Source organism: Taudactylus pleione, unplaced genomic scaffold (assembly GCF_031769625.1).
Source record: "Taudactylus pleione unplaced genomic scaffold, aTauple2 ptg001507l, whole genome shotgun sequence".
Lineage (NCBI taxonomy): Eukaryota > Metazoa > Chordata > Amphibia > Anura > Myobatrachidae > Taudactylus > Taudactylus pleione.
In genome coordinates this window covers 39,301-65,463 of record NW_028285905.1, presented here as the reverse complement: position 1 = coordinate 65,463, position 26,163 = coordinate 39,301, and the positions used below count along the sequence as shown (strand labels likewise).

The 26,163-nt window shown below is 45.4% G+C and overlaps 1 protein-coding gene across 1 annotated transcript in view; it reads left to right on the top strand.

The window, feature by feature from the left end:
• UQCC2 (ubiquinol-cytochrome c reductase complex assembly factor 2) overlaps window positions 1–25,450 on the top strand; it is a 71,662-nt gene extending 46,212 nt beyond the window's left edge. Inside the window, exons 2-4 of the mRNA XM_088463928.1 lie at window positions 22,632–22,706; window positions 23,772–23,841; window positions 25,224–25,450. Of these exons, the coding sequence (XP_088320054.1) occupies window positions 22,632–22,706; window positions 23,772–23,841; window positions 25,224–25,321 (243 nt within the window). The 3' untranslated portion in view covers window positions 25,322–25,450. The remainder of the gene's footprint in view (window positions 1–22,631; window positions 22,707–23,771; window positions 23,842–25,223) is intronic.
• The last annotated feature ends 713 nt before the right edge of the window (window positions 25,451–26,163 follow it).

Below are 26,163 nucleotides of genomic sequence, written 5' to 3'. Positions count from 1 at the left end.
TAGTGTTCCCTCTAGCTCCGGCGGCAGGCAGGGCGTCAGAGCTAGAGAGGGCAATCTTGTGCGCGCGTCGAAGGTGCGCGCGCCCGAAAAGGGGGCGTGGTTATGAAAAGGGGGCGTGTCTATAAGACGCGTCCCCTTTTCGTCATACTTGGGGGCGTGCCCGGCGCTTACGGACATGCCGGGCAGCCCCCAAGCGCTGCAGAAAGGGAGAATAGATGCCGGGCGCATGCGCCCGGCGTCTATTCTCTGGCGGTGACCGGGTCACCGCATGTTTGTCCATCCGCGGGATGCTGCGTCCCGCGGGTGAGAACGGCTCCCGCAGGCTGTTAGGGCAGGGCACTTTTTGCCCTCCTCCTGGAGGGCAGGGTGCTTTTTGCCCTCCAGAAGGAGGGCAGGGCGCCGCGCCCCGCTAAAACAGCCTAGCGGGAACGCTAGACTTCTTAGAAATAGAGATAACAAAGGTAAGTTCTTACCATATCTCCTATTTTTAAGGGATAATGGAGATATCAGAAGTGCCTCTTGAGCAGGACCATAATGTCAAAGTTAGCAGTTCAAGTGGTACATACCACCAAATGTGGACACGGCAGTAGCCAGGGAATCCAGGAGAACAATGATCCCCGTTGAATAAATGAAAAAATTGAAGGAGGAACAAGAATGTTTTATTCAACAGGCCGGAGCAGCTCTGAGGCATCCAGTTGCAACTGCAATGACAACTAGAGCCCTTAGGATATGTTGATGTGATTGGACCAAAGGAGAGACAAAAATTTGTTGTCTTGTATTAGTGTTCCTTCTAGCTCCGGCGGGAGGCAGGGCGCCGGAGCTAGAGAGGGCATGCGCGCGCGCGTCCGAGAAGGGGGCGCGGTCATCGGAAAAGGGGGCGTGTCTATAAGACGCGTCCCCTTTTCGTCACTCTTGGAGGGCAGGGTGCTTTTTGCCCTCCAGAAGGAGGGCAGGGCGCCGCGCCCCACTAAAACAGCCTAGCGGGAACGCTATTGTATGGTGCACTATTAAAAAATATAATTTTTTTTTCTTTTTAAACAACATGGAGGATCATAAAACTCAGCGAAATATTACAATAAAGAGTAAAAGTGTCTAATACTGAAATCTGTAAAATGTGTTGCATATTAAAACTGTTGGTAGGAGAATAGCTTTGAAGTAGCTTATAAATACACATTTGCTCATACACTATTGCTGGAGTCGTGCCAATCGGGCCATTTTGGCGCACCAGGTCCTGTGTGATTCTGCTAGTGCCATGCATCTTTTTCGCATAAAAATGCGTCTTAGGAGCATATTCAATTAGCTGCGAAAAGTCCCGTACTTTTCGCGTGCTGGACTTTTTACCAACATCACTGGTTTTCCATGCAGACAAGTATTGCGCTCGTCCCCGCTTATCCCCTTATTGAATTCCACATCAGCGAGAACGGAACCTGGCAAATTCGAAACCAGCGAAAAGTCCTGCCGCAACCACCTGCAAACTTAAAAACAACTGGGAATACTCGGGGACCCCCCTGGAGTCTATTTCGCTAGTTTTTTAGTTTATCCCCCAACTTTGTTTTTTTTTCCCCTCAAAATGAAAGTACTTTTTTTGGGGGGTGCTGTTTTTACTTTTTTTTTTTTGGACAGTTTACCTTTTGGGGGGCTGTCCCTAGGGTGCAGGGTGGTTCCCACAAGTTTGCACCCCAAAACCCCAATTCTGCAATTTTTTCCACCTAGTTTCATAGGCGAATCTTTTTCGCCTATTCCAATGCATTGACTTTCTACACCGGCGAAAAGTCTTTGGAATTGAATACGGGGATAAGTTTTTACCTGACGAAATGACGTCACCGGCAAAAACCTTTCACCGAAAACTGCTTATCGCGGCTAATTGAATATGCCCCATAGTCACAATGCAATGCGAATAAGACACACCAGGAGACTGCATTGATTAATGTGATACGTGACACTCGTATACCTGTGTGCGACGGAGTCTCAATCTGTATACAAATTGCTGCAATGCCACTGCTTTTTTTTCACACCAAGTTCCATTGTGCATTTTTTACAGACTCCGTCTCACACTGACATACAAGTTTCGCATATGAAATTAATTGGTCCAGTCTCTTGGAGCGTCTTAGTCGCATCGCATTGTGACGAAGACACATTTTCGGGCGAAAAAGACACTTGGCACAAACAGTGTCGCGCAAGACTTGGCGACTCACCCATGTTGGGTATATCACTTGCTGCATGGACACATCTCTAGGTCCCAAACCAGGGCTGGACTGGCCATCGGGCACTTCTGGCAAATGCCAGAAGGGCCGATGGCCACAAGGGCCGGTTTGACGGAGAGCACGCTTGCCCGGCAGAGCAACCTCCCGGGTGGCGCCATGCTCTGAAATGCGCGGCCGCGTCTTTGCGTAATGACGTCATAACGCAGTCACGTTATGCCGGCGCCAAGCCACATCCAGGCAGGTGGATGCTAGTCCTGCCAGCAGTCAAAGTGCAGGGCTGCCCGGCAGCCTTGCTTCGTCAGTTGCTATGTGCGGCCACGTCAGGGCCGGATTATAGGCGCGCTCCCTGGATGGCTCCTGCGTCCCGCCTCCCGGCAGCAGTACCCAATGATGACCGTGGCTGAATGAGGAAGCGGGTGAGTAGGGGCGGGGCCGTATGCCGCTAAGTGCCCGCCCCTTAGAAAATCTGGTACTGTACCTGAGGTAAGTCTGCTACTGAGGGCGCACACTCCTTTCCTCCCTCTCAATCTCTCTCTCTTCCTCACTCCCTCCACTTCTTTGTTTGGCCCCTACTCCTGTTCTCCTCCCTTCCCCCACCCTTTATCTCACTCTCTGGGCCGTATTCAATTAGGAGCGAAAAGTCCGTTGCCACTTTTTTGTGCGAAAAAGTATCGCGCTCGTCCTTGCCTATCCAATTCCAAATCGGCAAAAACGGGACCCGGCGAAAAGTAATAGACCTGTCACTTTTGGAGAAATCAATCTGACACCCCCCAAAAGATGCTCTGACATGAGGGATCACTATGGGTACCCCCGAATTGCCCTACTGAAGGTATTTTGGGACTTTAAACGTGCTCAATAGGTGCTATATAGCGTCTTTGCAGAAGTGGTGAAGAATAGCATTTTCAAGGTTTTTTTGGTGAAAATAACAACTCCCATCAAATTTGGGTTGCATGAAAATGGGTGCAAGCATGTTTTTAATTAAGTGAAGTGTTAAAAAGCGCTAAAAACGCACCTTCAGCAATCAGCTAAAACATAAAAAAAAAAAACATGGGCATACCCCTGAGTCTATTTCGCTAGTTTTTGAATTTGTACCCCCACTTTGAATTATATTGCCAACTTTTTCAAAGTGCTTTTTTGGGGTGTCATTTTGTGTTTTTCTCTGCGTTTTTTGATGAATTTAGTGCAAAGGGGGTGTCCAAACGGGTGCAGGGTGGTTGCCGGAAGTTTGCACCCCAAACTCCAATCCTACACTTTTTTCTGCCGGGTATTCACAGGCAAAACTTTTCTGCTGGTTACAAGGTGCAAACTTTCCGGCAAAAAGTCTGACACATTGAATACGAGGAAAAGTGGAATCGGTGGAAATGACGTTGTAGGCGAAAAAGTATCGCCGAAACTGAATTTTCGCTTCTAATTGAATACGGCCCTCTGTCACTCTCCATCTCTCTAACTTTCTTCCCACCCTCTTATGGTGCATACACACGTAGCGATCTGCCAGCAATATGATATCGCTGGCAGATCATTATGCACCCTCCCTGGAATGCCGGATGATCAATATCGATCATCCAGCACACCACCAAGTTACCGATGACTATAGCGATCATCGATCGCGGGTCTCTATAGTAACTTGTTGGAAATCGAGCAAGTTGACCGGCATGCACACCTGATGGACGATACCGCTTTCGTCCATATGTGGCCGCGCATCGCTGGTCGACGGTAAGTTGGTAGGTACCATTTAAAAGAACTATTTGAAAGATTACGTTAACGATATCGTTCAAATTGTTCTTTTAAATTGCTAGGTGTTTACGTACCATTACCCTGTATCCCTCCCTGTACCTTCCTCCCTCTCTCTCTCTCTCTCTCTCCTCCTCCCTGTCTCTCTCTCCCTCCCCTTTCCCTCTTTTAGAGGTGTATTTGATGTTAATTATAGGGGTCCGAACGGACCCTGATAATTAACATTCTGACGCTACACGAGCGCCGGAAGCAATTCATCATTGCTCCAGCGCAGAGACAGCTGATCCGAAAATCAGCTGTCTCCCCAAAGTGTTTCACTGTTCCTACAGGTCACGCATGCGTACAAGAGCGTATATGGGGACAGCAGGCCATTCCGAGAGAGGAAGGTAAGCAGGAGATATCTGTGATATCTCCTGCTTTACTTTCTTGATGAATGGCCCAAAAACCTAATTTCTACAATTGTAATGTTAATGTTAATTTTTACAAAAGCAGAGGAAAATTAAGTGACGATGAATAGGCCGCTTTGTATCTCACTCACTGTCCCTCTCTCTCTGTCTCCCTGTCCCTCCTTCTCTCTCTCTCTGTCTCTCTCCCTTCCCCGTTTCTTCTCCCTGGCAAATTTATTGATGGGGTCAACCCTCAACTTAGTTGCCCTGAGGTCTCCAGAAGTCTTAATCCGACCCTGGGCCACGTCATTACTTAGGGATGAGGCCGGGTATGAGATGCGTGGCGGGGGCCGGGCCTTGGAGTAATCTGAGAGGAATGGCTGGACGACATTTGACAGGTCATGTGAGCTGTCAGCAGGATTGCCTGGCGGCACCATACTGAGGACATGATGGAGTCACTGGCGTGTCACGTGCGGCTGCGGTGATGTCATGAGGTAGCTGGCCGATGGATGAAAAGCATGGCAAGGGTGGGCGAGAAGCTGACTGGATGCCATCTTCGGACACCTCATGATCTGCTGACAGACGCCATCTGCAGGTGCCAGGGTATTACTGTGAGTGGCATAATGTGTTATAAGGGGCATTATTGTGTGTGTGTCATAATGTATAAGGGGCATTACTGTGTAGCTTAATGTATAAGGGGCACTACTACTGCATGGCACAATTTATAAGGGGCACTATTACTGTGGCATAACGTGAATGGGCTCTGGGTGGCATAATGTGAATGGGCTTTATTGTGTGGTGTAATGTGAATAAGGGACACTACTGTGTGATGTAATGTGATAAAGGGACACTACTGTGTTACCTAAAATGAAAAAGGGGACACTACTGTGTGACGTAATGTGACTATGGGACAATACTGTGCAGTGCAGTGTGACAAAGGGACACTACCGTGTGGTGTAATGTGACTAAGGGACACTACTGTGTGACATACCATGACTATGGGGTACTACTGTGTGACGTAATATGAAAAAGGGGCACTACTGTGTGACTTAATGTGAATAAGGGACACTAATGTGCGGTTTAATGTAATGAAGGGGCACTACTGTGCAGTGTAATTTCTTTAGATTGTAAACTCTCACGAGTAGGGCCCTCTTCCCTCATGTGCTTCTCATACATTCTTTCTTTACTTTACTTCTTACTCCTCAAAAGAGCTTGAACAATTGATTGCGGACTCCCTGCTGCTTATTTTGAGTGCTGTGATCGCTAATGCAGCATATACTTGTCCTGTATTGTACTGTAAGTCACTGGTTTCTTGTTCACTTATTTGTTAATGTACTTTGTAAGGCGCTGCAGAACACTTATGGCGCCATAGAAATAGAGGATAATAATAATGTGACTAAGATGCACTACTGTGTGGCATAATTTGAATTAGGGGTACTACTGTGTGGTTACACACCTTCCCAGCGAGACCACATCTGAATTTTTTTTTGCGTGCCTCCGGCACCCGCTCTCCCTGCTTCACCTATGGATTGCGGCACAAACTCTTTTGGTAAAATGTGTAGTTACAGCTCTGCTTTGGTGTGCACAGATGTGTCCTCATGTGTCCTCATGTGTCCTCTGCATTCAGCACCCCTGCCCTAAAAAATTCCTGCAGTGAACACTATCTAATCCTGTACAACTGGTAAGTTAGGGATTAGTCATTTGGGAAAATGCCTTTTCTACTTCAAGGTCCATATCGTATCCACAGGATACCTTGGGGGTATAGGTGATGACGTCAGGCATCGGGCACCATAGAGTTAAGTTTTCAGCCTCCCAGGATGCACTAGGGTCCCCCTCCTATACCCCGCCCCCGAACCAAGGCATCTAGGTTTAGTTTGGTGCCCGCTAGAGTCGGATGCACCTGTTAGAGGGGGGCCAAAAAGAGCCCCTGAAGTTTTCTTCTATGCAGCTGTGGCTGCACATCTGGAAGTACAGCATGGACAGTCAGTCCTGACGTCCATGCTGTCTTCCCTACACCCCCGCCGGTACCAGAACGCCGGTACCGATCCGGGGATGCTGGTAGGCATCTGGGGTCACAGCTAGCGGTGACCCCAGATGTTCAGGACCATGGCCGGATCTAAGGGGGACTGCAGGTAAGCAGCGGGGTCCCGCGGTGGGTCCCCGCTGAAACATGGTCCAAAGTCCCCAGGCAGGGGGCTCCCTGGGGACTGGCTGCAGCGTGGAGCCAGGTACTAACCTGCGCTTCCACTACCCCCCTGGGACAGCGGACCGCGGCAGAGCGGTAGCCCTGCGGCGTCCCAGGGTTAAATGCGCGCCTTCCCTGTCTCACAGCCGGCGCCTCCCCTGCTGCACACAGCCATCTCTGCATGTTCTGACTGGCCCTGTGGCAGCGCTCCTCCCCCAGGCTGGCCTCCTCTATGCTCCTCGGTGGCCATCTTTACAAGCGCATGGTGAACGCTGCTGGAAGCTTGGAAGCGGTGGCATCGCGGTATGGGTCCCCCGGCATACCTCTCCTCCGTCTGGTTCAGGTCTGTGTATGCAGCGCTGTGTCCTACCAGGCTCTGTGTCTGTGTAGTTGATTATCAGCGCTGGCAGTGCAGGAATTGAATTTCTTTGCATTGTATGTGACTTCTGCTAGCGCTGCTGCCTGTACTTTCCTTTTCTGACTGTCTACTGTCAGCTTTTTCACCGTCCCTGATCCTTTTCTACTAAAGCCCTTGCGGTGCGGTGATTGCAGGGTGGTCTCACACTATACTACGAGTATCAGTGAGAGGGGTCACATACTTACCACACACTTACCATCATGTCTGAAAGTGATTTTCCTCTCCAGCTTTTATGTACTACATGCAAGGTACCTATAGCGGAGGGGGACGGTAGCGTGGAGGGACTATGTCGGCAGTGTTATTTATTGACGCGGCCGCTTACTGTTACAGCTCCGGTAGAAACCGCCCTGGGCCTGTTTCGCCAAAGCGCTTACAACCCTCATGGGCCAGTTAGCTCCGCAGCCTGCCTTCCCTCAGATGGGATTGTCCCAGCAGTCAGTGGTGTCGTCACACATGCAGGGTTTCCCGAGACAATTGATGGTACCCCACAGTCTCCCTATTTCCTCTCCTCAAGTCTCTCATGAGCCTGCGTGGGTTAATTCGTTAACAAGCTCTGTACAGCATTTGTCGGACGTGTTGCAAGGGGAGTCTGTGTTGCGGCCTCACAAGCGGCCGGTGGCGTCTCTGTCTGCTCCTTATGAGGATGACGACGGGACGTCCGATGATGGGGAGATTCTGGATCTTTCTGACCAGGAACCTCCCCGTACTAAAGAGTCGGACGCTAAGTCTAAGGTTTATATACCTGGCCTTATTCGTGCAGTCCGTACTGCTTTAGTTATTGAGGATGAGGAGCCTCCGGTTTCAAAACCCAGATACGCCTTTTTCAAGGCTGTTAAGGGCGATGCCACAGTGTTTCCTCTTTCGGGGCAATTAGTGGACCACCTAGAGGAAGCGTGGAAACATCCAGGCAAACGGTATCAGCCTCAAAGGCGTTTAGCAGTGGCGTATCCGTTTGCGGACAATTATTTTGCTAAGTGGGAATCTCCGCCACAGGTGGATTCCCATGCAACACACCTAGTCCGAAGTGCCACGTTGCCCATGCCCTCCATGTCCTCCTTTAAAGGATGCCACGGACCGTAAGGTGGAAATCTGCCTAAAGTCCGTTTATTCCCTTGCGGGGCAGCTAGGCCGGCTATGGCCATTGGTTGGGTAGCCAGAGCTATGGAGCGCTGGGCAGATACTTTAGAGGCGTCCTTCGATTCCGACTGTTCGGCTGAACAGACTGAGTTGATAGGCAATCTCAGAGATTCAGCCACTTACATTAATGAAGCGGCTTTGGATATCCGTTCCCTGACCTCACGGATTTCTTCGGCTGCTGTGGTGGCTCGTCGCACGTTATGGTTGCGATCTTGGAAGGCGGACGCTGATTCCAAAAAGGGCCTGGAAGCCTTGCCCTTTAACGGAGAAGTCCTATTTGGTCCGGATCTGGACAAAATTGTGGCCACACTGGCGGCAGCCAAATCGGCATGTCTCCCGTCTGCTGCAGTTCCGTCCAGCTCAGGTGCGTCGTCCTTTCGGCCTTACAGGGCCCAGGGTAGGCCTAAAGCACAATCTTTTCCCCGACAGGCTGGCCCCAAAAAATTGGCCAAGCCCCGGAAGCAGGCCTGGAGTACCAGGCGTCCGGCTCCTAAGCCAGATGACAAGCCTGCGGCCTGACGGTCCGGGCCTCCCTTTGGGGGATCCCAAAGTGGGAGGCCGCCTGCTGCAGTTCGCCCGGTGTTGGTCAGTCTCCACGACAGACACTTGGGTTCTCGAGGTGGTTTCTCACGGGTACGCCCTCTCCTCCCGGCACAGACCCCCGGCTCTATTCTTCACCATGGGTCTGCCATCGGACCGGAACAAAGCCTTGGAACTGCGGAAGTTTTGCACACTATGCTCCGGGCTGGAGTTATAGTGCCTGTTCCATTCTCCCAGAGGGGCCAGAGTTTCTATTACAATCTCTTTTTGGTGCAGAAACCCAATGGGTCGTACTGTCCGATCCTCAACCTCAAAGCACTCAAGTCCTTGGGTGCCGAAGTTTCGGATGGAGACCCTGCGGTCCATCATTCTGGTGCTGGAACCTGGGGACTATATGGTGTCGTTGGACATACAGGACGCTTACCTGTATGTCCCAATTCTTTTGCGCCATTAGCAGTTCCTCAGGTTTGCAATCCGCAATGACCACTTTCAGTTCCAGGCGTTGCCTTTTGGCCTGGCGACAGCACCACGTGTTTTCACGTTGGACGACCTTCTCTTGGTGGCAGGATCTCCAGAGCTCCTTCTGCGCCACTTGGACCTGACCATTGCGGTACTGCAATGGCACGGCTGGTTGATAAACTGGCAGAAGTCTCAGATCCACTGATCCCGTCTCAGCGGATTCTGCACCTCGGAGCCTTATTGGACTCCGGACAGCAGAGGATCTTTGTGACGGGTGAAAAGATCTCTGCCTTGCAGTCGAGGGTGCGCAGTTGTCTACAGAGCTGCCGGGTGTCTCTGCACTCGGCGATGAGGTTACTGGGCTCCATGGTGTCTGTATTTGACATGGTGGAATATGCCCAGTTTCACTCCAGACCTCTGCAGCACCTGATCCTGTCCAAATGGGATGGACTTCCTCAGTCTCTAAAATCCCAGACGATGGTGCTCACTCCGGAGGTTCGCCTGTCCCTAGCCTGGTGGTCAGTCGGAGGCGGCTCCGTCGTGTGCATGCGCGAGACCCGAATAACGAAGGCCAAGCCGTTGTTATGGTTCTCGTACCAAAGGGGGCGTGCTGTCGATGGTGATTGACAGCACGCCCCCTTTGGTGGGCGTGCCGGGGGCGGGGCTGCCCAGACGGAGGCGTTCCCATGGGAACGCCTACCGTCTGGGGCCGGCCCCACTGACATCACTAGTGATGTCAGTGGGAGTGCTTTTGGCTCTGATAGAGCCAAAAGCACTCCTGGGCTTGCGGCAGCGAGACCCTACCGCAGGGTCTCGTCGCAAGCCCGATGTTCGCAATACCATCGCGACCATCATTTTGGCCGCTCGCTATAGCTGTGGGTGGTCAACCACAGCTATGCAAGTGGCCAGGAGGCCGCTCCAAAAGGTAGGAGGGCCGGCCCTGATTCAGAGCGAGCGCTCTGTCGGAGCGTCCGGCTCTGAATCAGGGCCTCTGTCCTCAGGACCCCACACAGGTCACGTTTTCCAGGTCACACAGCAGGTGCACAGGTGTAGTCATTACTCACTGACACAATTTAAAAGATCCACAGGTGGAGCTAATTGTTTCACTTGTGATTCTGTGAGGAGACCTGGAAAACATGCACAGTTTGGGGTCCTGAGGGCCGAGCTTGAGAACCAGAGATCTAGTTCGATAATAAACTTGACATACTAGTGTACACATATGTGCACAAAATGCTTTATATTACAAGATATGCGAAGATATTGTCTGGGAAGAATATAAGAAGTGACTAGGGAACAAAAAATAATTAAATGTCTGGATTATTTTATAAAAAAAAAACACACTCTGAAATTTTATCATTAAGGCCCCCATATAGTAATGATCGCACTTGCAATGCGTTCTGGGAATGCCAGTACCACCCATGATCGCATTGCAAGATGCGATCATAGCGCCGGGATGTATTATTTCAGCACACGCAGGAAGAGGGGCACTGCAAGAGCACATCCCTGCAATGTGCCGGAGAGCTGCCGCGCATGCGCCGACCCTCTGCCGGCCAATTATGAGGTGTGTAGCCCATAGGCTACAGCTGCTAACGCCATCTTCAATATGGGAATGCATCGCATTCCGGATGTTGGTAAATCTGGCAGCATCGCAGCCCCCATAGGATCCTATGGTGGGTGCGGCTGCCAGCAGTAATGAAGGGATAACAGCAGGTATCGGTACCTGCTGCAGTCCCTCCTTAATACATCCAGGCATACTAAATATTTGCGGTTAACTCCCGAAAACGTGTGTTTAGCCGCAACGATAGAAGGATAAATGGGCCCCTAAGTCCATTTTGAACTATAGTGTTCACTTTGTGAACCCATCTTCATTCTAATTTTAGTAGTTTTCCCGCTCAATCCTCTCCTCTTATAGATGCTGGAATATGTTCTGTAATTATATGCTTCATTGAATCTACACTTTGGTTATGATCCCGAAAATGTCTCGTTACAGGTTGTTACATCATCTTGCCATTAATCGCTGCTCTGATGTCTTAATGATGCAACGTCATTCTTTCTTTAGATGTTTTGGTTGTTTTCCCTATGTAGTATAAACTACATGGGCAGATAATATTTTTTATTTATATAGCGCACACATATTCCGCAGCACTTTAGAGAGCATATTTGGCCATTCACATCAGTTCCTGCCCCAGTGGAGCTTATACTTTATATTCCCTACCACATGTACACGCACACACATACAAACTAGGGTTAATTTTTGTTTGGAGCCAATTAACCTACCAGTATATTTTTGGAGTGTGGGAGGAAACCGGAGTACCCAGAGGGAACCCACGCAAGCACAGGAAAAATAAACAAACTCCGCACAGTTAGGGCTGTGGTGGAAATCGAACCCACGACCTCAGTGCTGTGAGGCAGTAATGCTAACCATTACACCATCTGTGCGGCCATAATAATATAAACCTCAGATGATAAGTTGCACAATAAAATGTTTTATTGTTTTATATCCTTCCCGTATGCGGATGTATGAGTGTGGTGCCCATGTCCATATGTCGACAGGTGGTACAATTTGGGTATTTATATCATCTTGGTAGCTTCTTATATGTAGTTACTGTTTCTTTTTTGTTACTCAATTAGTTATATCAGTATGTACCACCATATCTCTTATATGGGATCGGTATGAAATTCCTAGCGGCTCAATAGCCGCCGGTACAAACCCCGACACCAGATCCCCGAAGACTGTAGATCCCAACAGGGGTGGTAAGTATACTATTCCTACCCTTCTCCCCCCCCCCCCCCCCCATAGTGCCTAACCCTAACCTCTCCCAGGTTTGCCTAGCACTAACCCCCCCACTTCCCGCACCCTAAACCTAACCCCTCCCTGGTGGTGCCTAACCCCAACCCCCTCCTTCCTGTAGCCTAACACTCCCTGGGAGGTGCCTAACCTTAATCTCCCCCCAGGGGGCATAAAACTAACCCTCATCCCCGGGGACAGTGCGCTACTTACTTGGCTCTAGGCGTTCGGGATGGAGGGGGTCAGGATGCTGACGCCGGTATCCTGATCTCCATCAAGATATTGGCAGTGGCGCCGGCATTAACACGGGCGTTGGGATTACGGCGTCGTTATTTCGACGTCCTGGATCCTGTCCGCCGGAAAATTTACTACATCCCCTCTCGCATTACATCCTCTAGTAAAGCTGGCTAGAGGTTTTACAGTATATCTTTATCAGAGGCCACAATGGGCCATGATGCTCGGTGTTCTCCCCAGAATTTTTTTCCAGCCTGGTGTCATCCAAAAGTAGCCGGTTGGGGGCCTTCGTAATTATGCGCGCGCCGGGAAAAGGGGTATCTCCCTTACCAATCCAGCCTGACATATCACAGGCTGCTCCCCAACTGGCTCTCAGTCAAAAGTGCCCATTATGCAGTGCCCCCTGTATTTGTGCCCTTTATGCATTGCCCCCTGTAGTTTAGCTTTGCCCTTATGCAGTGCCCCCAGGCTGGCCCTTTTATGCAGTGCCCTCAGGCATAAATAGAGCCCCCAGACTGGCCCCTTTATGCAGAGGCCCCAGGTTTAAAGTGACCCCTATGCAGTGCCTCCAGGATGGTCCCTTATGCAGTGCCCCCAAACTGGACCTGACACCAGCCCAGCACTTCCCTTTACTTGCTAGCCGCTCGCCGCTGCCTCACGCTGACTGGATTTAACTAGATCCAGAGGCCAGTGTTCCACAGTGGGGGTCAGCGGGGGAAAGTGCCGGGCGGCAGGCTGTTTCTGCTAGGCGATGTGCCCGCAGAAAACAGCCTGGGGAGAACACTGATGCTTAATATATTACTGGACTAGACAAACTATATGCACTCTTCCATGGGCTGATATCCTTTTGTTCTTGTATTTCTGTTTTCAATAATTATTCTCGCGGAATTGCGAGGACCATCAATTTTTGTTCTTTTTATGAGGATAAATTGAAACCTCTATGTACAAATTTACCAACCACTTGTTGTAATTCCTTATTTAGTTGAGTTCTGTCGCTTGTTATACCGGTATATTCTCAGCATTTGTGAGCAGTGCAGACCAGTTTTTAATTGCCTTGGATGATGACTGGATGCTACTAAATAGTATTGCGGTCTGTTTAGTGTAAGTTTTTGTTTCCAATACCCCTTTTTTTATAGTACAGTAATGGAGACATTTAGGTAATTCTTTTCTTTAAAACTGCTCTGATAGGTAAATTTAATCTCAAAGCCTAAAGTATTGATATTTTCCATCAGTTCCACGTATGCTTGTTCACCCCCTGACCATAGCATTATTAGATCGTCAATGTAACAAGTGTACATCAGTATGTGCTGTGACACATCAGTATTTAAAAAAAACATTCTCTTGTTGAAACCTTTTAGATGTTAGCGTACGATGGGGCTACATTGGAACCCATCGCATAGCCAGACTTTTGTAAATAAAAGGAACCATTGTACAGGAAATAATTCCTTCCCAGGGTTAATTCCAACAGGTGCATGAATAAATTAATGTACAAATCTTAAATGATTTTTCAGCCTAATGATGGCTTGCTTCACTGATAGTGACAGCTCTTTGGATCTCCTATTAAGAGTCGACAGCAACTGATTCCAAATGCAAATGTCACACCTAGAATCAACTCCAGACCTTTTACCTGCTTAATTGATAATTAAATAACGAGGGAATAGCCCACACCTGTCCATGAAATAGCTTTTGAGTTGTTAGTCCCATTACTTTTGACCCCTTAAAAAGTGGGAGGCACATATAGAAACCATAGTAATTCCTACACCGTTCACCTGATTTGGATGTAATTACCCTCAAATTAAATCTGAAAGTCTGCAGTTAAAGCACATCTTGTTTGTTTCATTTCAAAGCCAGTGTGGTGGTGAATAGAGGCCAAAATATGAAAATTCTGTCAATGTCCCAATATTTATGCACCTGACTGTATATTTGAACGTTTCTATCATGTCCCCCCTTTCCCTTCTCTGCTCCAAACTATACATATTAAGATCTTTTAGTCTTTCCTGGTATGTTTTGTGGTGTAGACCTTACACCTTTTTAGTTGCCCTTCTTTGTGCAGTCTCTAATGTATTAATATCCTTCTGGAGATATGTCCTCCAGAACTGAACACCGGATTCGAGATGAGGACGTACCAATGACCTATACAGTGGTATTATCACTTCTTTCTTTCTGCTACTGACGATATTGAAATGAACCTCTATATACCCCTGCCTGTACTTTCTAAAATCCTACCTATAAACCTCTAAGGATGACGCCAATTTGCGTACGCAGTCATACAGTAAATAAAAGACTCCAGACTTGGAACGTGTGGTTCAGAAGCATAAAGTATTATTCAAGTAAAAATTACAGTCAGTTACACGCTATTAATCCATACACAATTAGACGCAAAGGAATTATACAGACCCCAAGTACAGTATACATACGCATGCGCTCTGGACCAGATCTCGGCATTCAGAAAGAAAACCTCTGTCAATCAGCATTCAGCAAGAAGACTAAAGACCCAGTGTTTGAGCACACGTTTATACCCCCCAGAATAGACAGGACAATAGAGAAGTTTCTTGTTTATGCCATTGGTTCCCATGGGGGAACCATCTGTTAGAGAGCGTTTAACAGGCTGGTTCAAATAGACTCAACCCAGCCTCCAACAACTGGGGGTCTCTGCCCTCCCGCCCCCTAACAGTCATCCTAACAGTTCATAAAATATACATTTTGTTGCTTGTAGTCTCTGCGGTCCATAAGTTGAGAATGCATGATGCGATCTCCACACCGATAGTACCGGAATTCTGTTGAAAGAGTACGCATCCGTTACGAAACCAAACACTGCTTTCTTACCATGCTTTATATCTTGACAAAGGGACTCTGTGTAGTCCCGAAACGTTGATCACATTAAATTTTCTTGGAAAGCCCTGGAGTGACCTGTGTGGTGTTGGGCTGTTAATATTAATTATTTCTTATTATCTAAAATTATAAAGTCATAAGCATATGAAACCAGCCACAGGACTTGGACACACATATAAGTAAAAAAAATAAAAAAAATAAAAAATAATAATATATATATATATATATATATATATATATATATATAATATAATGTGACTCATCAAACTCCAGGTGACCTCATCACAGTATCATTGGGAATAGCAGTCTCTCATGTTTCGAAAGTCTTTTAGAGGCAAGATTGCATATATGAATAGCCAAGTAGAATAGTTAATAAGTGAAGCAGCAGTCATTGGTTAGTGAATAGCCATCTAGAAAGCACGATTGTATATGTAGCAGCAAACTCATAAGGTTAATGCAAAAGCATAAGGCACTGATTAATAAGAATATTAATAATAATTAAAAATATTAGAGACTAATGAAGCCTCTGATCACTTCAGAGGCCAGCGTTCCCAATAATGCAGTGCGCGGGTGATGTTATGAGGAGTCAGCGCGCCTGCTGGATCCAGTCAGATCCAGCAGGAAGCAGCAGCGACAGCGGGGCTCGAGAGTCCTGACGGTGTGGAGTCGTGCCAGCATGAAGACAGGTAATTTTCTTCATAGGGGTGTGGGCAGGGAGGGGGAGCTGGTACTGGGGGCACTACTTTAGGGGGGCATGACTACTGGGAGCATTGCAGAAGGGGCACAACTACATGGGGGTATTGCATAAGGGCCACAACTACTGGGGGCATTGCTTAATGGGCACAACTAGGGGGCATTGCAGAAAGGGGAAAACTACTGGAGGCATTGCATAAAGGGCACAGCTACAGGGGGCATTGCATAAGGGCCACAACTACTGGAGGCATTGCATATAGGGCACAGCTACAGGGGGCATTGCATAAGGGCCACAACTACTGGGGGCAGTGCTTAATGGGCACAGCTACAGGGGGTATTGCATAAGGGCCACAACTACTGGGGGCATTGCATAATGGACACAGCTGCAGGGGGCATTGCATAAGGGCCACAACTAGGGGGTATTGCAGAAAGGGGTAAACTACTAAGGGCATTGTATAAAGGGCACAGCTACAGGGGGGCATTGCATAAGGGCCACAACTACTGGGGACATTGCATAATGGGCACAGCTACAGTGGGCATTGCTTAATGGGCACATCTACAGGGGGGCACTGCATATGGGGCACAACTTCAGGGGGCTCTGGCTTTTTCAATGTATTTGATGTGGATCTGGCTTATTTCTGTGTATTTTGTGAACTTGGCTTTTTCAATGTTTTCTATATTGCTCTGGCTTTTTCTTTCATTTCAACAGTGAAAAACTTCTATTGGGAACTTTATGTAAATTGTGTATTTTCAATGTGCTGGGCTCGCCCCCCCGCGTGACTAAAAATGGGGGTGTGACACAAGGTCATGCTCCTACGAATGTCATACCAAAGGTATGCGCACAAAAGTGAGCTTGGCCTTGTGGCATGCGATTGGCTCTTCAGCTTGACCACAGATATTTTTTGGCTCTTTGCCTCTGACTGGTTGGCCACCCCTGTTGTATATGAGCATGACTGAAAATATTTTAGATTTCCCAAAATATATTTTGATTTCCATGAAACAGTCAAATTCTCTGATAAAACAGCCCAACCAAAAAAATGTTTAGTTGACAAGGATATTTAAACAAATTTAGGGTATTTTGGGGTTGCTGAATTCAAAAATGAAAGTAGTTTTTTGAATTGGCTCCAGTTCTTAAGATAATGGATACCCTCAAGTAATAGGCAACTTAATGAATGCATATGGGAAACTTAGAACATTCTAGAAGGTAGGACACGCAAATATTGTAGGTGTTCACGCCGTGATCATTGTAGAATATACCCACTCCTCAGTGATCGGCCATTCAACCAGCAGTCAGTTGACTGATGTCTATTGTGTTTTTCTTGTTTCTCGTCTGTGCATCTAAACAATTAGAACCAATCTAACCAAACCTATGTGTTGTTCAGAAGTGGTTTTTATGTAGTTACATTTTATGGTAGGTAAAATCTTCTTGTTCATGTCTTTAAGAGTTGGTAGTGGTACAGCTACCATGGACCAGTGCAATATTATACCCCTTTTACACCGACCTGAAAATCCCGGGTTGATGCTCGTGAACGCGCATTTTTGTAAGTGGAAATGGATCCACCCGGGTCCAGGGACCCATGGATCCAACTCGGGTCGCTTGCAGGGTTTATCACGGGTTGTTCCAGTGTCACCCTGCAGTGTAAACGGCGCGATCCTGGTCATGGTGACCCGGATCTTGCCGTATGCTACCCGATTGGCTGGCTTCAGTGGCACTTGGAGATGACATCATCTCCAAGTGTCCACTGCAACGCCGGAATAGCCGTCTGCAGTGACATAGCCCGGATCGGCGCTGCGATGTAAAAGGGGGTCTGTCCTGTGTCTGATCCGGATTAGAAACGTGGACTTTGGTGTAAAAGGGGTATTAATGTTTTGCTGAAAATCATCAAGTTCTAAATCTGCTGTAACACTTGTTGCAACAGATTTTTTTGACTACTATCAACTTAATTTGCAAAAATAAAAATGGTCTGTATCAGTCCACATAAAAATGACAGAGACCTAAACACAGGGATTTATCTCTTGATGCTTTATAATAACAGCCACTGAAAAATGCCTCCCCATTCATAATATTGTCGTGTAAGCCAAAAATGACCTTATATTAAGGCCTGTTTTCTCCTTTCAAAGGCAAAACACCTATCCAAAAAAAATGTATATGTATATATACACACACACACACACACACACACACACGTGCATAAATATTGGGATATTGACAGAATTTTCATATTTTGGCCTCTATTCACCACCACACTGGCTTTGAAATGAAACAAACAAGATGTGCTTTAACTGCAGACTTTCAGATTTAATTTGAGGGTAATTACATCCAAATCAGGTGAACGGTGTAGGAATTACAACAGTTTCTATATGTGCCTCCCACTTTTTAAGGGGCCAAAAGTAATGGGACTATCAACTCAAAAGCTACTTCATGGACAGGTGTGGGCTATTCCCTCATTATTTCATTATCAATTAAGCAGGTAAAAGGTCTGGAGTTGATTCTAGGTGTGACATTTGCATTTGGAATCAGTTGCTGTCGACTCTCAATATGAGATCCAAAGAGCTGTCACTATCAGTGAAGCAAGCCATCATTAGGCTGAAAAATCAAAACAAACCCATCAGAGAGATATCAAAAACATTAGGTGTGGCCAAATCAACTGTTTGAGTCTCCCATATCCAAATATTCCGAAATACGGAATTTTTTGAGCTTAACTGAAATAGTAAAACCTTTGATTTTTGAAGGTTTAATGTACACAAACTTTGTCTAAGGCACAAAGTATTAAAAATATTGTATAAAATGACCTGCAGTCTGTGTGTATAAGGTGTATATAAAACATAAATGCATTCTGTGTTTATATTTGGGTCCCATTCCCAAGATCTCATTATGGTATGCAATTATTCCAAAATACCGAATATTCCAATATCCAAAATACCCCTGGTCCCAAGCATTTTGCATATGGGAGACTCAACCTGTATATACAATACAGCGCTTCGGCACTCCTTCACTCAGTGTAAACGGGCATATAGCCCCAGCTTGCTCCAGTGCCCTCCAGGAGGACAGCACCCCCAATGCAATATGCAGACAATGTTCAGGCGGCACTCGGAGACTGTTGAAAAAACGTACCCTAAACGGAGGGAATTTATTTGTGAGCCGACGTTTCGGGGTATTGCTCCCCTTCCTCAACACAACATAGTAACCAAGTGTGACAACAAACCGTGTATAAATACATAAAATACAATCACTTACCCCTCTGTATGACCATGTCCACCTGGGCTCCGTCTAGCAGCCGCACTTCCGGTAACGGCAACTCAGCATAAACCGGAAGTGACATCACCTGGCAGAGTTCCGGTGCCATGGAAACCTAACAAACAAAATAAAATCCAAAAAACATAATTCAACAGTGGCAATCACAGTGCATCTATGCCTAATGTGCAGCAGCTTAACATGTAAACAAATAAATAAAAAATACACTAAAACATATATAAAAAAACAGACATCGGTGTTAAAACCGGCTGATTTACGATCTGTGTCTAAAAGCCTGTAAGTAAAAGTGCTAAGAAAACAGAGAAATATGCTAAATCCATATAATGTATAATAAGGAAACCCAGCTAGCTTAACTATATGTAATGCCCAGTATATGGATCTACCTGGTTTATGTACATATCCAATGGTGGGGTGTCTGCACATGTTTAGGACCCGTTCTGCACATACGTGATTTGTTTGGGTGCAAATTCTGTATTTTAGGAATTGCTACTATTTTGAAGTGGGTCTAATGTAAAAAGTTTTAGAAACGCATGCACTCACAAGTCGCACTTAAGTAAACAGCAACTACACTTGCACTGTATGTATGGAACTAAATGCGTATATATTCACCATTTGCAGAGTTTCATGCATCTATATGACCGCACTGCCTCTATTTGCTTGCTGAAATAGTCCTCATTATCAGCCCACACATGCACCAGCCCTATACCTGGTGCAAGATCATCTATCTCCGTGAATGCATAACTAAACATACAGTACAGTAGCCCATAATTCCGACTACATGCCTTAAATACACACCTGCTAAAGTTTTAGCCTATGTGTAAAACCCCAATACCATCCAGTTATGTCCATGGAGTTGTAAATGGAGATGTGACGTATATGCTTACAGTCTGAATCACTCGCAGATCTATATGCTCGGCTACGGAGCATGCGCAGTGTTAACAATCGCAAGGTGGGAGCTATAGTGGCGCGGATCATGCCAATATAGCCTTTCCTCCTTCGCCTCTTTACGAGGAAAAGCAGGAAGCAGTACCAATGAGATGTATTAACCTCTCGTCTGCCGGAGTGGGGGAGTGAAAACTCCCCCATCCAGCAATCCCTGCCAGACCCCACAGTGCATCAGCCTAGTGCTGTGTCTCCCCTCCCGAACGAGATCTCGCAAACATCACAAGATCTCCTCCTATGCACGGCTCTGAGCCCAGCAGCTGCCGTAGCCAGGGACAATACTGTGGTGTTAGGGCAAAGACAGCTGCAGCTGTCAAAATCAATAACTGCAGCTGTCGGACTGGTAAGTGCCACTGACCGTTCATACATTGGCGCACTATCTCGATAATAACGGGGGAGCACAGTGCCCCTGTCATTTAACACACAATCCCAAATTAATACATAGCAGTATCTGCAGCACATGACGCGCACAGATACCGCTAAACCCCGTAATGGAGCATCATGCATTTACCCCAAGACCTTTTCTTTAGCCGGCACAGATCATACTGTGCAGTGTAGCTCTACCTCTTATTATGGATCAAGCGTTTTTGTTTGCTCAGGCGCTCTAAAGACCTCTTGACCATACACGGTGAGATTCAAAAGTTGGTCAGATCAGTTGTACGATTTCCCTTGAAAATCTTTCCCTTGAGATATAGGACGATTTGTATTTAAAATGCAACTATTTCACATAAGACCATACGATTTGATCAATCACATCACATAATGTGTGTCACATCATACACGATCAGTTGAGATCTCTCTGCAAAACCATCTGATCTGCGATCCAACTAGACGACGGTGGGGACGCGCATCGGGGTCGCAGAATACTCAAAATACAACTATTTTCAAATGATTGGTCTGTCCAACCTGTAGAAACTTCCCAAATCATGTGATCAATCATCCCGTGTATGGCCAGCATTATTCTTGTTGTGGGAGCAGCTATCGGTACAGGAGGTAACCACACCACCCTCAATTTGCGTATTGTTTAAAATTGTTGTACCCTAGCGCTCAAACCTGTGTGGATTGCTCCCTTTGAATAAAGTTATGTAGTCAGAGATCCTTCATAAAGTGTTTCAATTTATTAAATCTTAAGTTTAACATATGGTATAAAAATAGTTAAATCTGAAGTATATGTAGTGTGTGCTCCCTATTTACAGCCGGCTTTATGTTCTAGCTAGACACCACATATAACAGGTCAGATACACTATATCCAGTGAGAAACAAAGGGAAGGAGTGAGTGTTTGGGAACATGTTATAGACAGGGACAATTTTGGTTGGTGGTGGAGTAAAGGGATTGGGGAAGAAAAATGCAGATGTAATTGTCCCAGTACTACTGAGAGATGATTTAAGGGTCCAAGAGGAGTGTAACGCTCGTGTCTGCACTGGGCGGCATTCCCAAGCCTTTTGCCATCATGCATAGACACTGAGCGATGTAGGTGATATGTCGTTACGAAACGGCATATCGGCCCGACATCACTCCAGTGTGTACCTGCCTTTCACTTTTAAGCAGATAGTTACAGAAACTTGTTCCATATCTTTGTAACTATTAGTATCTCTTTATAGCCGGCTGTGTGAAATGCATTTCTATATTAAAAGAAGATCATAGTGTATTTATGACATTACTGAAATCTGATGTGCCCAGAACAAGCGGTCTTAATCATTAATGAACTTTTCTATGAGAATCCATTTTTTATGTACTAGTTAAACCAATGTACTCTTCCACTTAGTGCTTCAAAATGTTAGTGCTGCACAAAACGGATCATTGTATATGTCAGCACTGACATCGGCAGTACATTATTATTATGTATATGGCACAATAAGGGTTCTGAATGATCATACATAATGGTTTGAACATGCAACACAATTACATGTACAAGGCTGCTCAGATGGGACTGTTGACAATTTATACATTTGTAATTATATAGATAATTCCATCCTTATAGTCCACAGATTAAATAATTATGTAGAGATCACATATAATAAATATATATAAATATATAATTATACTATCCTATAAATGTTTTTTGTGTGACTTCATCTAATGATCTTTACTATACTGCATGGGCAGGCCATAAACTTCCTTTGCCGTCAGCATTGATCATTATTAGTTCTCCATATACCCTAATTAATGTTCTCCCCATTGGGGCAGACTGTTTTTACCTAATAAATATAGTCAGAAGACTATGTTTACGAAAGTACAAACTGTAAATTGTAATACTATAACCGCATAATATGTATGTACAGTATCTATCGTTCCACCTTCAAAGTCCCAGGAATCACATTTCTTCCCCATTCTGCGGTTTAGTTTGAACACATGATTGGCTGATGAAATATTTGCATTAATGAGCAAGTGTACCTAATAAAATCCCTGAGGGTTATGCCACATGAAAACCTACCAACACACCACATTATGTACCTTTAATGGTGACAAAACTAAATAATTAAAACACCTGTGAGATTATCTGCAAGATATAAAGGATGCATAGGCAAAAAAAAAAGACCCACTATTCAGTTGCTAAGACACATGCGAACACCGCACCATGCATATGATCAGTTGTCATTAAACATGTAATATCTTTAGCACTCTTATATACGTACTAATATTCTGGGATGTGTGGGCAATCATATCCTACTGCTACTACTGTATGTGCGTTTTTTTCCCATCGTGTAATGAGTGTGTTATGTTGGAATTGCCTGTCACTGTATATAATGAAGCCGTGTGTCTACAGCCTTGTTTAGAACAGTATTTATGGTTTTGCAATTATTCTGCTTTATTAACTTCTGTAGGTTCAAGATCCAGATGCATGTGACCAAATGTATGATAGCCTGAGTAGGATGAACAGCAACTATTACAGAGAAAAGGTATTACAGATATGCTGTGCTCTGTGCAACCTTTTGTATGTCATTCCAGTTTAGTCATTTGCATTTAAAAGGAAAATACATCTTTAAGTCTCTATTTTAGATGACTTTATATAAATAACTAGTGTGCCTAAACATGCAAAATTTTGTGCTAAAAGCTGCCGTGTAATATAGTTTTTACAATAGTGGCCAATTATTGGGATTGTTATGTACTGATTTATAACCCCGAGCTACTGTGATAGTTGTCTATTAAGGACCAAGGTCATTTACATACAGTTGTGTCCTCATACATCTCGCCTTAATACGCTACGTAGCGTGACTTGCATGAGCCGAAGATGCGTCTAAGTGGCGATGTGACTAGGATGCACCAGCAGACTTCTGATTAATTTGATATGTGACACTAGCCCCACACCTGTACAGCACATGTGCAGTACGGGTCTGTGATGTTGCACGCAGTCTGGCAGCAGACTGACAACACAGATGCCCGGTGCTAGCAGATTCTCATGGGACCTGGCGAGCCGAGAGGACACACCTGTAGTGCACCTTAGAATCATGTGATTTGCGGCACAGACTTGTGCATACTTTTTGGCAAATTAAGATGCACATTCCAGTAACTAAAGCAGCTCATTGCAGGTGATCAATATTTCCAATATTATACATCCATGAGAATTGATCTATTAATCCAATGGTTCTCAAACTCCGCCATTACAGTTCAGGTTGTAAGGATATACATTCTGAACACAGGTGACTTAATTAGTACCTCATTCAGTTTGATTTAACCATCTGAACTCAAGCTTGGATATCCTTAAAGCTTGGACTGTAATGGTGAAGTTTGAGAACCTCTGTATGAAGCGATTTGTTGTATTGCCTCTGTGCTAATAATTGCATCTTAAGAGAAGTGCAGTCTTTCTATTGTTTTCACAGCACTGTCCACCAGGGGGCACCTATACATAGTACATTTAGGGAATTTAGCTTCTGTTTTTGGTTTAAGATGTGATCAGCGCCTGGTAAAAATTGTTCAGCTTATAAAAAAAAAAAAATCAAATACTTATTTTGCTCTCTTTTAAGTATCCACGACTTCGAGATACAAGCTTTACTGAGATAACTGCAGATGAGTATCGAATGGTGCTTGCAACTGGTAAGGCAATCATTTATCTCTTTCTGGTAAGGCTATCATTTACCTCTTTCTGGTAAGGCTATCATTTATCTCTTTCTGGTAAGGCTATCATTTATCTCTTTCTGGTAAGGCTATCATTTATCTCTTTCTGGTAAGGCTATCATTTATCTCTTTCTGGTAAGGCTAGCATTTACCTCTTTCTGGTAAGGCTAGCATTTACCTCTTTCTGGTAAGGCTAGCATTTACCTCTTTCTGGTAAGGCTAGCATTTACCTCTTTCTGGTAAGGCTAGCATTTACCTCTTTCTGGTAAGGCTAGCATTTACCTATTTCTGGTAAGGCTAGCATTTACCTCTTTCTGGTAAGGCTAGCATTTACCTCTTTCTGGTAAGGCTAGCATTTACCTCTTTCTGGTAAGGCTAGCATTTATCTCTTTCTGGTAAGGCTAGCATTTACCTCTTTCTGGTAAATCTGTTAGTGTGGTTGTTTAGGTTTACATTTATAAGAAGTGTAATTCTAGCAGTCATTCCTGTGTTGTCACACATTAGAAAAGGAAAACAGCAAATTATTGATGGGCTAAAGGCAAAGTGAATTCAATTGGAAATTCAAATGCTATGTATTATATAAAAGTGCTCCAATGTATGCGCAACCCAGGACTCCCCCTACTAACTATTATCTTCAATTAGATTTTCTATTTCTCTTTAGATCATCGTAGCCACATAATGGCAAAAATATTTAACTCTGAATTTTAATGCATAACATTTCTAGAAATGTACAGATTTGTCCTCATTCACCTAGCGTTTTTATGCCATATAGCGCAAGACGCATGGCACGTCTTAGACACTACACCAAGGGCAGCGATTCACACTCTTTCCTAATTTTTGCCTCTTATTCACCTCGTAGCTGCATATAAAGTCACCCACAGTATACCAGGAACACTAAATTAGTACTTTTGTTGCAAAGGAATTAGTATAAAGTCACATATTATGCATAATGATACATGGCAGGAGGCAATGCACAGCCGCTTGCATTGGACCTTAGTCTTTTGCCTTTTTTACCCAGATTTGCGACTTTGTGACACACAGAGGTTCATGTAATTCCAGCACCAGCTGTCTCTGTACCCTTGCATTGTCTTTTTGTAGTCAAGTGTATAAAATGAATATTTAAAGAAAAGGACACTTACGGGGGGATTCAATTAACAGGGATAAATGAATTCCCCCCTTGATGCGGCTAAGTCGCAATGTCTGTGGCGCTCCAAACGGGGCTATATGCGCAAAGGTGTATGTGGGCACATCTGTATACCTTTATATTGGTGGTGTATTGCTTTAGTAAGCAATAAACTTTTCAATTGTATTGTTTTTTGATGCGGTTCAAAAAGTGAATAAAATATCCTGTATCCTGACAGACAATCTAAAACAGATGGATGAGATGAAAAGAGGAATGTGGGACAGACTCAAAGACAAGTTTAATGCTAAATCCCCACAGGACGAAGCAAAGGACTAACCCTTATTGTTAATAAAAGAAAGGACTAACCCTTATTGTTAATAAAAGAATATCCGTATACTCCCTTCCTGTACAAATCCATCTGTTCTATATATGGAGTTTCTGACTAAACAGACCTTTTTACCTTTACATTCCTACTGAGTTCTTTAACCTGCAAAGAAATGTATATGGCCTGTTGCATGCAACACCTATGTTCTGACAAATGCATACTGATGCTGAGATGATCGCTTATGCATCCAAAAATAAAAAAGAGAAAAGCTCTAAAAAGCTGCACACAAAAATAGCACTTACATCTATATACTAAGGTTTACACATTCCAAGATGCATTAGTAACATGTGCCAGGTTTACATCAGGCATACGCACTCCCATATACCCTTACACCAGTTTTTCTTTTATATGTGTGTGTGTGAATATATATATATATATTTCTACTTCAGGGTCCATAGGGTATCCACAGGATACCTTGGGGTATAGGTGATGACGTCAGTCTTCAGGCACCACAGAGTTAAGGTTTTCAGCCTCCCAGGATGCATCTGGGTCCCTCTCCTATACCCCGTCCCCGGGCCAAGGCATCCCAGTTTCGTCGGTGCCTGGCCGGAGTCGGAGGCACTGTGCAGAGGGGGGCTATGAAGAGCCCCTGAAGTTTCTTTTAAAGGCAGCGCTGGCTGCACATCTGGGAGTACAGCATGGACAGTCAGTACTGACGTCCATGCCGTCTCCCCTACACCCCGCCGGTACCAGAACACCGGTACTGATCCGGGGATGCTGGTAGACATCTGGGGTCAAGGCTAGCGGTGTCCCCAGATGTTTTGGACCATGGCCGGATCCAAGGGGATGCAGG